Source organism: Gouania willdenowi, chromosome 21 (assembly GCF_900634775.1).
Source record: "Gouania willdenowi chromosome 21, fGouWil2.1, whole genome shotgun sequence".
Taxonomy (NCBI): Eukaryota; Metazoa; Chordata; class Actinopteri; order Blenniiformes; family Gobiesocidae; genus Gouania; species Gouania willdenowi.
Genome location: NC_041064.1, coordinates 3,213,351 through 3,228,468, shown reverse-complemented (window position 1 = coordinate 3,228,468; position 15,118 = coordinate 3,213,351). Strand labels below are relative to the sequence as shown.

The following is a 15,118-nucleotide window of genomic DNA, read 5'->3' as shown; positions in this document are numbered from 1 at the left end:
AATCAGCAGTAAAAACAATAAATCAGTAGTAAAAACAATAAATCAAATGTTCACGTGATGCTGACTTCAGCTCTGCTGGCAGTTTGCTGTGAACTCTGGGCTCCACTACCTGACCTGTGTCCATAGATCTTAGGTTAACTTTTGTTTTACAATAAAAGACATGTTGATGAAGTTTAAGAAACTTATAAACTATCAAGCCTGTGCTGTGTCCACATTTAAATATATCACTTTAAACCTTGTGACATCCATAAGAAATGTTTGTGTAGTTTGTGTGCACTTTATTCTAAGTTTAGTAGTCATCTGGTAAACCATGCTAATCACAGCTTATTGTTTTTTATTTGCAGAGAGAGACGTGCAGGTGACCCAAAACATGGTCCCCCAGGAAAACGGATACGCCGGAGAGTCCTCGGCGCCATCCGACCTGACTACCAGGTCCATACAGTAAAAAACACTCACATGTTTCTCACAAGGCAGCGCACGTCACTGAGCAAATGTTTAAAGCTGTGTGTTTGTGCTTTTACAGTAAGAAAGTGGATAGGAATCAAATGTATGTATTATCTTAAACCAAATATTTAATTTGCTTTTTAAGATTTTTCCTGCAGGTCAGTTAGATGTGGTTTATTATTCATTGTTTTTAGAAAATAAAACAGTTTCCATTATGTGGTAAAAACTTACACATTTCAGTAAACTGTTGTATAATGAATACTTTTATTTTGAAATAGAGGGAATCTGTCCAACGATAGTGTTAGTTTCCACAAATTATAAGTTTATTTAGTGTAGTTGTCTGCATGTCATGCATTTTCAGTAAAGGTGTTAGAAAAAAATTCATTCGTTAATATATCGCAATATTTCATGCAAACGCTCCAGAGTAGCTTTTGAGTTTGTTCAACATGATATTTTTAGAGTTCAGTGCTCTTCCCCATTCTTCAGAGATGACTGGCAGCCTTCCTAAAACAGCTGCCAATGTAACATAGACTTTACAATAGATCAGATAGCTGCCAGCTCCAATCAACAGCATAACTACTACCATGATTCCAATCATGTACGGTAAATATCCTCCACGGAGAGTAAAGCCAGGCACATGACCTTCCATTTGTCCCAGGAATCCATTGTGTATCTGGCGTGCATCAGGACACACAGGCTCACCTCAGCCTGGTCTTCTCATTGAGAAAATTTGATCATTAGCATTAAGTGACCAGCTGACCAATTCCATAATTTTGGGTTTTGGATGAATGCAGAGAGAGAGTCTCCTAGATCCACAAGACAGCAGACAAAACAAGCAGCTGGGGAAGATAGGGAGGGTAGGAGCAAAGACGAAATGCGACCGCCTTCGAAGAGAAGCAGGAAAGAAATTTTTATTGACGATTGGGTTTTGTTTGGCCTGGAAATTGACAGATCTGGCAACCCTTTTCATTGTAGGTGTTTAGTTCAAAACAGAGACAACATTAGTACATGCTTTGACTTAATAATGAGGTGTCATCTCACATGTACTCATTCTGCACATGAATTTCATTCATAAATATAAACAGCAGGTGCAGACAGAGAATTGTTAGGTTATATAATAAATCCAGTGGTTTCTTTTCTGTGTGTAATGTGCGTTGCTCAGGCTTGCAGACGTAGAGTAAAACCTACGTGTCAGTATGTTTGTTAGTTAATTCCACATTAAGGTTTAAAAGCAGGCGTTCATACTTGTGTCATCAACTTCACCGCTCCATTGTTCATCATGAACCCGACGAGTAGGAAACCACCCGGCTGTTGTTTCTCCGTCGACTGTTTGGGCGTGGCTCATTCTTTGTGTTAGACACCATAATTACTCCTGTCCTCCACCCAGTAATTACTAATATACTCAGAGAAAGAACATTGAAATGTTAGTTGTTGGCAGCCAGGTCACTCAGATTCCTACTCAGGCTGATATTTGTGTATCCAATTCTTTCTTTTTGTTTTTACGTGAGCAGCAAAAGACCTGCAGCGAGGCCGAGCAGCGCTCGCCCAGCGCCGCCACGTGTACGACGACAGGAGAGCAACAATGACGTGGCTCCACCTGAGAGGTGACTCATTTAAATGACCTTTAACACAGGGGTTCTCAACCTTGGGACACTGGGAAGGGGTCGCCAGATGCTTTCAAGAAACAGAACAATTTGAGCCCATTTTTGTTCAGCAACTACACCGAACTTACCGTATTTTAACCTACAATATTTTTTTAATGCATTTTTGCTACATTACTCTCATTTTTGCCACTTCATCAAATTTTAATGCCTTTTCTGCACATTTTTTTCCACTTTCAAGAATTTTTCAGCACTTATTAAACCCTTTCCACCACTTTTCCACCTAATGTCACGTATGATTAATTTTTGCCCATTATTTGCCAGTTTAAACTATTCCTTCTAATTGTTCCAATATTGACATTTACATTGAAATTTAATTTGCCCCAACCGACCCCCCTTTTTCTGCCAGTTTTAAGCAAAAATTGACACTTTGAACAAAAAAGGACAACAAATGTAAACAAAAATGACACCAAAAACCCAAAACGACAAAAAGTATATTCAACAATGACTCCAAAAATACACAAAATTACTTAAAAGCATAGCAAAATACACAAAAATGACAAAAAAATAAATAAATCAACTCCCCTCATTTGTGGCACTTTTAAACCAATATTGACACTTTGAACCACTCTAATTTTCTCTCTGGAACCTTTATTTTGGGGGTCGCGGGCTGAAAAGGTTGAGAACCCCTGTTTTAACAGACTAAATAAATAAATCGTTTCACATGAAGGTGTCCATTCTTTGTCAAAAACAAGAGTTTCTTTTCCAGGCTTTCTAGTGCCAAGCCTTTAGCTCCGGTCATAATAGACGGGAAAAAGCATTCTGGGGATGAGGAGGATGAAGATGACCAGTTTCTAGTGGAAGAGGCAACCTCTCCTCCTTTAGATGTTCTTGAATTACAGCCAGTAAGTGACATACATAAATGAGGAAACAACACATTCCCAGGATAAAAAATATTTACAATTGTTGTTATTTCAGGAACCAGTACTAGAGCACGACGGTGACGGGAAACACGGTACATTTATTATTTATGTATCATTTATTAGATTCATCTCATTGCAGGACTTGGTCAGTGTAGGTTTTGGTCGTTGGATTTTCTGTTCAGAAAACGATATAAAAATGCAAAAAATGACTGATTATTTGATTTTCATCTTCAAAATTAAAGAAATAAGTTTGAAAATCTTAATCAGGGTCAAGAAGGGATACACACAAAAAAAAAATGTTTCTAAAAACAAAAAAATTAAATGATAGGCGATGGGAACCAAAGAAAACAACAAAAAAGTACTTTTTTTCATATTGTGCGACAGGAAGTTGCCAAGTAAGAGCACGTCTGAGGACGGTGCTGTGTTTCTTGCAAGAGCACCAACATTTCCTTCTTTGTTTTTAGTAACACAAAATAAAATTTTTGCTTTAAAATACAACAATTAGAATTGAAATTCAAGGTGTTTTTCTTTATCAGGGTTGAGGGGAAAAAAGTTGATTTTAATTTTTTTCTTATAAAAACTAAAACTAGTTTTTTTTTGGTTTTCTATCATTTAATTTTTTTGTTTTTATAAACAGGTTGTAAAGCTTTTGTGCATCCCTTCTTGACCCTGATAAAGAACGTCAGTCATTTTTTGTTTTTTAAATATTATTTTCTGAATGGAAAATCGACTTGGAACCGACTGTTTTCTTGATTTATTCACACTTATTTTTCTCCTCATAGGCGGGCTCGTAAAAAAGATTCTTGAAACCAAGAAAGACTTTGAATCGTCACCATCGTCCCCCAAATCCAGAGAGCAGGTATGTTCTGTGCCCCTTCCACTAGGGGGCAGTGTCGGCCTGGCTCTAACAGCTGATATGAACAGGTTGAACTTCTCTGCCAGGGAAACACATTGTGACCACATAGAAAAGCCCGCACAACACTGGTTATTATCAGACAGAGTGATATAAACAAATGGACTATGAAAGTGTAATTGCACAGCCTTGAAACCACAGAAATGTTTCCCCTCCGCTGAAGTTGAGGGGCTAATAACCAGACGGGCGCGTACGGCCCCGGAACAGACCACACACACACACACACACACACACACACACACACACACACACACACACACACACACACACACACACACACACACACACAGTTGTACACATCAAGACGTCTGGTGTGAAATGAGCTTTGTTTTCTCACCCAACTCAAATATCCTTGGTATGCTGGCACACATCTGCTACCTGCTTGTAACGTATCTGCTTTTTACGCGTCTCTCAGCGTTTCCTTTCCCGTCGTCTTTAATCAGACACACGGAGGTCACGTAGGACATTTATTTTTGATAGTTTCAGACTCATGGTTTGTGTCTATCAGCCTGTTTATTAGGCAGAGCGTGTCGTGGCGTGGAGCGTACAGCAGTGTGAAGCTCACAATTTGGTCTGCACTCTACGGTGTGAGACCAATGTGAGCCTTTCTTTGGGTGGTCTACGTCACTGAAGCATGCATTGCGTCCCACTGACCACCCGCACTCCTGATGGATGCATTGTTTTCAGTAGGCGCTGGTGTAGAAAAAGGGCCTGATCTATTTCTCCCTCACTGCAGCATCACTCGTCATCCCTCATAATAACTGTTCCACACCACTATAGTTTATTTCATCTCCAGGGCCCAGTTGTTCAAAAAGGTTTAATCTGGATCAAAACTATCCAGATTTTGAAAGCCTTTTTTTTAAACTATCCAGAATTACATAATCTGTCTTACTTTTATCCCAGGGCCCGGCTTTTTCAAAAGGTTTTATCCAGATAAAATTGATCCGGATTTGGTAATCCGTTTTTTTTTTTTTTTTTTTGCTATCCATGATCACGTAATCTATTTTACTTTTGAGACAGTTTTTCAAAGCAACATCAGATTAGATCAATCTGATCCGGATAGAAACTTTTCAGGATCACCAAATCTGGAAACCAGAGCTCATGTTTGTTTGATGAAGGAGACCCTGACCCACCTCCTGCATTGTGACAGAACCAGAACCAGCAAACAGGACGTTAGACAACAAGTTAGACACTGTTTCTGATTTGGATTTGTTTTGGATTTCAAAAATCAGTGACATTCATCATTGCATGCATCACTAAAAAATAATCTAAAAAAACCCAATATTTTTGATTGTGATGAATCAATATGCATCAGTTAGTGACAGAATAAATACATTATTTGTTGTCAATATTGAGCGGTGTGGGGGATTATTTTATGAGGCCAAACTTTCTATTGCCGTAGGTCTATATTGTTAAATATATGTAACTAATCACTGTAGTCTGATGGATGAACAAATCAAATTAAAACCTTATCAATAAATTGGATATATTGTAGGCTATGCTGCATGGTCCAAATATAGTTTTATTTGATACACTTTTAAAGTTTCATTATATTTTGAAATCCAGATTTTTTTTAGAACAAAGTGATCCCAATCCTTCTGAAAAACCCCAAATGATCTGGATCAAAATCATAATTGGATTGAATTATGTGATCTAATCTGATTACGTAATCTGTTTTTTCTTTTTAAAAATCCATTAAAAAGTAAAGATCATAAATATGTGCCAATTACGAACTGAGGTAGTTTTTTTTTATTTTTGTTTGATGATAGAAAGGGATTTTTTGATTTCTCATACTAATCCAAATTCAGTATTATGATCCAGATCCCCTCCAATATTTAATGGAATCTTTATGACCTAAAGTCTAACTTAGGTTCAAATTTTGTCAAAATCCCTTAATTACTTTATACGTAATCCTGCCGACAGACAAAAAAAAACAAATTAATAAACGTCAGAGAAAAGAAACTTCCTATCAGGTGTAATTAATGAGGAAAAATACACAACAGGTGGAAAACTAATCAGTTTAAGGAAATCTGATCTGAAACAACACAATTACCAATAAAACTTCATCAATGTCGACGCTTTCCTCCTTCCTCATTATTCATTATTTTCCCTCCTCTCAGTGTATTCTGCATGATTAGTGATAGCAGTCGTTGCGCTCTGACTCTATCATTACCAGCCGTGCCTCGTCAGCTGTGTAAAGAACTGTAATAACTTCCTTCCTGACATGTGAGGGTGGATGGGTCAGAGAAACGGCCTCGTCGTTTAAAGACAGGGACCATCGTGTAAATATTGAGCTTTGAGCTGCTTCGATTCCGTCTAATGTGAATAAAAACATTGTCCTAATTTCCTCAGATCATGGAATGTAGTTTCTCTTCTCATCCAAAGGCATTGGATGGAGTTCTTTTCTGCTCTGTTATAAACAAAGGAAACACTGATTGTAGCTTATTCCAGTGGTTCTCAACCTTGGGGCCTTCAAGAAACTAAGAATATTGTTTGAACAACTTGAGCCCATTTTTGCTTCTTTTTTTTTTTTAACCCTTTTTCTGCAACTACACCAAACTTAACATATTTTAACTCGATTTCATCACTTTTTCTTGCCATATTTTGAATGCATTTTTGCTGCATTTCTCCCATTTCTGACACTTCTCTTTCAAATTTTAATGCCTTTTCTGCACATTTTTCCCACTTTCAAGACATTTCATTACTTAAAACCCTTTTCACCACTTTTCTACCTAATATCACATGTTGACCCATTATTGTCATGAACTGTTTTCACCATATTGTATGCTTATCTTTAACTACATTCATGATTTGTCATGCCCGGTATTTGCCAGATTAAACTAATTATTTACAATGGAATTTACTTTTTAAATTATATTAGCCCTACCTCCCCTTTTCTGCCATTTTTAACACAAAATTACTACTTTGAACAAAAATTACCTAAACAACACAAAAGAACAATAAATATACACGAAAATCACTCTGAAATCCAAACGACAAAAAGTGTTTACAACAATGACAGAAAAGTACATAAAAGAGCAGCAAAATACACAAAAATGACAAAAAAAATCTAAAGCGACAACTCCATTCTGTCACTTTTAAGCCAATATTGACACTTTGAATCCTTTTCTTACTACTTTTTTTGTCTGTTTTTGGCCTGTTTTTTTTAACTCAACTTTTAACTAATTTCTGTGTTTTTTAAAATCCCATTTCAACACCTTTTCCACCATTTTTGGTCACTTTTAACCCATTTTATTTCTGATTAAAACAAGGATTTACATGTTAAAGATGACTATATACTACGGCCCAAACAATAATAGTAAACTTTCTGGATAACAGTGGATATTATTCAGATGAATTAATAAATGTGGTTATCACAGATTCATAGAACAGGTACAATGGGGGTACTCAGGCTCTGGAACTTTTATTTTGGGGATCGGGACCTTTTCTGCCACATCGCAGCAGCCCAGTTTATGCAACTGAAGCATTTTGCTGTATGTTTATAGGGATAACCTTCCTCATGACCCCTCAGTGAATTTGTGTATTATTCCAAGGTACTTCTCGTCTTATTTAGACAGAGTAGCAGCTGCGTTTTGATAAGGATTTTTTTTGTGTACGTCTTTCCCCTCGTTTTTTTTTTTTTTTTTTTTTTGTTGCAGACGTCAAATTAGTCCTGATGAAGGTTTGTAATGTATAAATAAACTGAGTGGCACACAAATGGAGGGCTGTTGAGTGAGAGGAGGAGGAGAGTCGGAATACTCTGCAGAATTGTCATGAAAATAAATAGTGGTCCCTACCGACCTCTGCCTCTTCATAAACATCCAGCGTTTTTTTGTGGAAACATAAGGAAATGACCCCGTGGCATTCCATCAGTCATTGGACGTTTGTGGGGGTCTCGTATTGATGTAGCTTTAGTCGTTCCCTGAAGGGAGCGAGCGAGAGAATCCTCACCTGCAGATTAAGTTTACATTTAGACTTAGTGCAGATTTTAATCAATCTTTTAATGTAGTTAAATGTGTTAAACATCCAAGCCTTTTGATTCCATGGTGTGTGGCTGAACTCCTGCCAGTAGTCCCTCAGAGGCTTCCTTCCATTTGACCCCCCCTGACCCCAGGGTGGTGATCTCTGTTGTCTCCCCAGGGCCTACAGTGACCTTGTAACAACATCCTGTGATCTCCTCCTGGCTTTTCTCCTCACCTCACTGACTCCAAGCTATTTTTATGATGCTTTAGACTCACTAAAGTCTGTTTTCTTTTCCAAATACTGCAACAAAGATCCTGAACGTGTAAAACAAACTCATTTTGTGCTTCACCCTCTGGGAAGATCAACCAGCAACATGGCTTTGTGTCGAAGCTTGATTTATCCAGATTTACTTTCTCTTTTCTTGTCTTCATTTAATGAGTAAATGTTGAAAATTTGGCTGAACAAACAATGAGGAACGAGTCTAATCAAAGCTTGAAAAAAATGATGGTCCATTGTTTTATGAATCTGTGATGACCACATTTATTTATTTAATTATATCAACTGTTATCCAAGAAGTTCATTATTATTTTTGCCATAGTGCATATATAGTCATCTTAAAGATGTAAATCCTTGTTTTAATCACAAATAAAATGTGTTAAAAGAGACTGAAAATGGAGGAAAAGGTGGTGAAATTGGATTTATAAAACCCCAGAAATAGGTTAAAAGTTGCAAATTGCAAAAATAGACAGAAGTGGTTAAATGAAAAATAGGGGTTCAAAGTGTCAATTTTGGCTTAAAAGTGGCAGAAAAAAGTATGAACAATTAGTTTAAACTGTCAAATAATGGGCATGACAAATCGTGAATGTGGTTAATTTGGCAAAATAAGTATGAAATATGGTGAAAAGCGGTTAAAAGTGACAATAATGGGTCAACATATGCAACAACAGCTGTGAAAAGTGGTGGAAAGGGTTTATAAATGCTGAAAATGTCTTGAAAGTAGATCAAATGTGCAGAAAATGCATTGAGATTTGATGGAGAAGTGTCAGAAATTGGAGTAATGTAGCAAAAATACATTAAACATTATTAGCATTAAAAGGAACAAGAAAAAGTGATGAAAATAGGTTAAAATATGGAAATCTTCACTGCCCGGGACGATCAACCACTAGTAATATGGCTTTGTTTCTAATCCTGATTTATCCAGATTTACTTTCTTTTTTTCTTCTTCTTGTCTTCATTTAATACGTAAATTGTCTGAACAAACAATGAGGACTGTGTCTAATCAAAGCTGATTCCTTGTCATTAGCCAAGCACCAATTATCTAAGTCATTGTTTTGCTGGTTAATGAAGCCCGAGAGGCTTTCATGACACTGAAGTCTATTATCCTTGTCAGAATCATGTTTCTCTGAGCTGATTAAGTCTGTAAAACATGGAGGAATTCCACTTTTTCTACTTCTTTGTTGTGATAAATGTAGAAAGATGATCATATTCTTGCTTCCTTTTTGGATAATTGTCTCAAATCTGAACAACATTTAACTCATTCCTGCTTCTTTATTGACACGTGGAACCGAACAATCATCGGCGCTACAGATGTTTCTATTCATTATAGTTTTTACTCTTTCTCTCGTTTCATTTCATTTCATTTTTTTACATGTCCAAACACTATTTGGTCCCAAGTGTCTTCATATCTCGTCTTACAACAAGAAAAATAACTAAGTTGCTTGGAAAGTTTAAAATTTTCAACTTTGAGCGACTTCCAGCGATTGAGTCGCTGGAATTGTGTGAGTCACGTTGCTTAACGTTGCATTATTTACATTTGTTTTGAATGTTATCTAGTCGCCACAAAGCTCAGAAATAGTTGGATAACCATCGTCTGAGCAATTAAATCTCAAATGAAGGGGCGAAAAATGTCTTGCATGCCTATAATGATTAGTTATTAGCTGCTGTAAGGATTTACTAATATTGCACATTTAAATGAGCATTTTGGACGTCGAATGTGTTCAACGTGGAGAATGAAGGAGAGCTGTGTGCATGAAAGCACAAAATGGAAGCACTTGTTTCTTTTAGTGAATACATTGATTTTTTAAAATCATTTAGCAACCAACAAATATGTTAATGCAGGTTCTGTTACTTGAATAGACTCAAAAAACATAATGTTTTTCCACATTTATTTTTACTTTCATGCATTCCTTAAATCTGGCCAAAACAGGCATTTTAGTTTTATTTTTTTTGTTCCCAAAAATGTTAACGGGAACATTAAACATCCATTCTTTTCGTTGCCTCAAAAACAAGCACAGCAAACATAATTTCCATTATATTTGCATTTCCTCCTCCCAATATTTAACACACCACAGCTGATCCGCCCACATTGCATGTATTCACAAGAGAGCCCAGAGAACTTCTCTCATCCAGCCCTAGATATTTCTTACAGTTGTGTGTAATGGAATCTGGTAAAGCAGTATTTAGTGATGCGTTCTCTGTGGGACGCCACAGCTCAGCTCTAGCGTGGTTAATCCTACAAGTGTTCAGTGGGGTTGAGGTCAGGGCTGCTCACTTTATGGAGGTAATGTCTCTGAAAAAAACAATAACAAAGGAAAACCTCAGGGTGGGGGAGTGTTCTATTGGAGGAGAGAGTGCAGATGCATGCTTCTGGGGCCGGGTTTGGATTTTTCCCACAATTCTCAGGGTCAGGGTGGTTGTCGGCGTGCCGTCAGTCCTTGGAGAAGCTGACAAATGCAAGCTCGAAAATAGTGCAACTGATCAAATAAGGTTTTTTTTTAAACTCTAATTTCATGAAATAATAAATGAATCTACGTGTTTAAAATAAGCTGCTGAGTAATTATAGCCGTCAAAAGTCATTAAATCTGAATAAAATACCAAAACTCAAAGCACTTACACATCTAATTTCCTTTGTAATTCTTTGATAATGTGAAGTAATTTATGTTTTTAAAGATTAAAATCTGATTTATTATTAGATTAATCCATAATTTAGGCCTCATAGATTAATAAATCAAAGATCATTGACTTGAAAAGAAGATTTAAAAAGTTAAAATTGTTTTCATCTCCACTGTAAACATAAAACTTTGGTGCATTGCATTGTGGGATGTGGAGTCCTGTAGGCGCGTCATAGAATCTTACTGTGATTTCATGTTTGCCCTCAAAACAAAAAAAAGTTACGGCAAAACAATGGTGGGTGTTAATTGTGTCGTGCAAATGATCTTTGATTTATTGATCCATGAGTGCAACACTATGTTTATCTGATTGTTTTTAACAGTTTAAGAATTAGCCTCCTATTGAATCATTTTGCCATTCACATGTGAAAAATATCACATTTATTTAGACCCTCAAAAATGCAATCACTTTTTTGTAATAATAATAATAATTAAAAACAATTTACATTAAAATAGGGTCCTACTCACCTTTGGTGCTCAGGCTCTAATAAGAGCCATGAATATTCATTTGTCAGTTCTTCTTTTTTTACTTTACTTTACTTTACTTTTTTATTCACATTGTTCATTCTGACCTCTCAGCCTCAAGAGTTTTTCAGATGAAAGGAAAACGTGCGTCTGTCGTCCTCTCACCTCCTGCTCCTCTGTGGTCACCATGTCTAAATATTGTTGTGTGATTCAGGCGAGACAAAGCACACAGGTCCTGTAAACCCTGACAGCGACCTCCATAAAGCTCTGATTTATATCCACCCAGACGAACAAGGGGTCATGTTTTTTTATTTTCCAGCTGAGAAGACGACGATGAGGAGGAGGAGGGTGAGGAGGAGGTGGCAAACAAAAAGAAGCCACTGGTGCTGTCTGGGTCGAGCAGGGCCGACCGCAGCACGGTGGAGTATTTGTGTAGCTGCAGCGGTGGCATCCAGTGGAAAACCACCCACCTCGCTGAGAGAGGGAGAGAGAGAGGGAGAGCTGGACGCTCTTTAGCCACCGCTAGCATAGCACAGCCAGGCCGTCAGGAATTTATACGAGCTCAGCGCGAGGGAAATGGTGGCAAACGATAATGTTTGATGCTATTTTTCACTGTGTGGTCTCGTCCAGGCAATCTGCCTTTTTCAATCTGTAATTAGTCACATGTCGGGTTTGTTTGAACAGATCGACCGATAAGACCCAACGTTGTACGCACATGTGTCCCCCCTTCCCTGAGCCACTCTGTGACACACTGTGTAATTTTAAAGCAGGGGTTCTCAACCTTTTCATGCCACGACCCCCAAAATAAAGATTCCAAAGAGCAGGGACCTCCACTGTAGCTGAAGGTGGTTGAACACAGACATGAACATTGAAGAACAGTCATGTGGAGACAGGACCATCTATAAGGGGAATAAAGGGAGAGATTTTTGGGGTCCATCCATAAAGTCAGTAAAATGATGGTCTATTGTTCTATGAATCTGTGATAACCACATTTATTTATTTATCTGAATAATATCCACTGTTATCCAGGAACATTTATTATTATTATAGTCATCTTAAAGATGGAAATCCTGGTTTTAATCAGAAATAAAATGGGTTCAAAGTTGGTGAAATGTGATTTTAAAAATCAAAGAAATTACCGGTAGTTTAAACTATCAAATAATGGGTATGACAAATCATGACTGTGGTTAAATTCGCAAAAAATAATCATGAAATATGGTGAAAAGAGGTTAAAAGTGACAATAATGGGTCAACATATGTGACATTAGGTGGAATAGTGGTGGAAAGGGTTTATAAGTGCTGAACATTTGAATTTTTGTTGTTGATTTTGGAATTTGGGAGTCTGTATTATGTCTCTGTCATTTTGTGTATTTTTCTTTTCTTTTTAAGATGTTGGAGTAATGTTTGTGTATATTTGTTGTTCTTTTTTATGCATTTTCTTTCATTTTGTGAGATTTTGGAGTGGTTTTTGTCATTTTGTGTCGTTCTTTTGTGTTTTGGAGGTATTTGTTTTTTTTTATTTATTTTGCAGTCTTGATTCTGTGTTTCTTTGGGGTTAAGGTAATGTAATTTAAGAAGTAGGAACAATTATTTTAAACTGGCAAATATGGTGAAAAGAGATTACAAGTGACAATAATGGGTCAACATATGTGATATTAGGTGGAAAAGTGGTGGAAAGGGTTAATAAGTGCTGAACATGTCTAGAAAGTGGAAAAAATGTGCAAAAAAAATATTGAAATGGGAGTAATGTAGCAAAAATGCATTAAACGGAGCAAAAATATGGCAAGAAAAAGTGATGAAAATAGGTTAAAATATGACAAGTTTGGTGTAGTTGCAGAAAAAAAAGAGTAAAAATGGCTTAAAATTGTTCAAGAAATATTCGTAGATCCTTAAAGGCATCTGGTGACCTCCTCCCAGTGATTCGCGACTCCAAGGTTGAGAACCCCTGTTTTAGAGGAAACTGTCATTTAAACACACACACACACACACACACACACACACACACATCTGAGTTGGGCAGGTGCTCGATGCATAATTTAGAGCGAGAGTTAAAGTTGAAAGCAGGCCTGAGTGTAGAGGTTGTTACTCAATACTGCAGTAAAATAAGCTCTGGTACCAAAATAAACTTAAATAGTGTGAGCGCTGTGTGTGTTTGCTGTGTGCTTCCACCCATCCTCTGGTTAGTGTTTGTGTGTGTGTGTGCGTGTGTGTGTGTTCGTGTGCATGTGTGTGCATACCGAGCGCTTTCAACACACACACACACAAACACTCTCCAAGGCCTTGCGAGGCCCAGCTGAGCAAACACTTTTGGGTCGGCCTTCACTGATCGCCTTCCTCCTTTTCACCGCCGACAATTGGGATTTATCCGACACACACACACACACTGTGGCCCTTCAGCAGCCACTCAGCCCACTTCTCCAACTCTAGCCGATACAATTCAGAGCACCTTTCATCTTTCTGTACACAGCCATGTCAGTAGAAGTATGGCCTAAACATTTTTAGCCTTGAAATCCCAAACCACTAAATGCAGCTTTGCTTCACGTCTGTCACTCTCAGATTGTGTTGGCAGAGCTGCGTTTGTTAGGTTTTTTTAAGTTGTGGCTGAGGAACACACAAGTGGCTTTTGTTTGTTTTTTTGAAGCAGTTGTGTGACATTGATTTTATACACAGAGCTTTAAGTTTTGCACATTTCCTTTTTTCTTTACTCGCCAAGACTTTGATCTTGAACATGAATCTTGAACCTTTTTTCTTTTAAAAAAAAAAAATGGAAATGGAAAAAAGTAAAATAAAAAAGTGAAAAAAAATGTATAAGAGAAAAAATGAAAACATGGGAAAAATTAATAAAAGAAAAAATTTAAAAAAAGGAAAGAAAATAGTAAAAATGAATGGGAAAAAAAGAAAGAAATTAAATTATTCTCATCTTTCCTATTTCACCAGAGCAGGAAGCTTTGAGGTAAAGTAGAAGTTAGAAAAACAGTGTCTTTAAAGGGAAGTGATGACGTTCTTTTGAATGAGCTCAAACCTCCACCAAGCACCAAATGTCCTCAAAAATGAAACTATGTGTGATGTTCAGGATCCAACCCAACATAACTGAGTCAGATTTCATAAACATCAGTCAATTACAAACTGAGATGTTTGTAATTGACATCAGAGATTTGGATTTTCCCCCTCTTTCAAACTGATCCAGAATCAGTAAATTGATCAGAATTTCCACCAAAATGTGATGTGGTCCTAGTGAACAGCGCCCTCTGTGTATTTAATGTGCGTGAACATCGTTTTCTCTCTGCGTCTGACAGAACTTGGTGTCCGAAGCCGCTCAGAGGAAAGAGCGGGAGTTGGTTAGTCGTGAGATCGAGCGTCTCCGCTCCTCCATCCAGATGGTGTCCCGTAGCTCCCAGCCTCTGGGGAAGATCATGGACTACATCCAGGAGGACGTGGATGCCATGCAGGCCGAACGCAACGCGTGGAGGAGGGAGAACAAGGAACACGCTCAGGCTCTGCTGCAGGAGCAGAGGTGGGTGTCACTGTTCCCCTATTGTATATTAGTACTGGAGAAGAGGCCGTAACTATGGTTACCGTTACAATACTACTGAAGAAGAAGTTGTACCCATCGTTACCTCTATATTAATACTGAAAGAGAGGACGTAACCATGGTTACCTTTGATACTGTAGAAGAGGACGTAACCATGGATTTTCCATCCAGAAAAATCATATTTAAAAAACAAAACATGAGTGTTTAAATTAAAGGCATTTTAAATCAAGAATCGGCCTTGTGCGCACTATTTCTTTGAAAACCACGACTTTTGGTTTTTAGATGAATAAAACATAAAAATTATGTTGATTTTTCCAATCTTTCCAATT

General features: G+C 37.4%; 1 protein-coding gene across 6 annotated transcripts in view; it reads left to right on the top strand.

Moving 5' to 3' along the window:
* traf3ip1 (TNF receptor-associated factor 3 interacting protein 1) overlaps positions 1-15,118 on the top strand; it is a 30,331-nt gene that overhangs the window by 12,554 nt on the left and 2,659 nt on the right. For 4 of the 6 annotated variants that reach the window (XM_028435866.1, XM_028435863.1, XM_028435868.1 and 1 more), the window contains 6 exons: positions 345-441; positions 1,956-2,048; positions 2,815-2,950; positions 3,024-3,060; positions 3,751-3,827; positions 14,554-14,771. In XM_028435866.1, the coding sequence (XP_028291667.1) occupies positions 345-441; positions 1,956-2,048; positions 2,815-2,950; positions 3,024-3,060; positions 3,751-3,827; positions 14,554-14,771 (658 nt within the window). The remainder of the gene's footprint in view (positions 1-344; positions 442-1,955; positions 2,049-2,814; positions 2,951-3,023; positions 3,061-3,750; positions 3,828-14,553; positions 14,772-15,118) is intronic. The other 2 variants (XM_028435867.1, XM_028435864.1) reach the window with 1 other exon arrangement.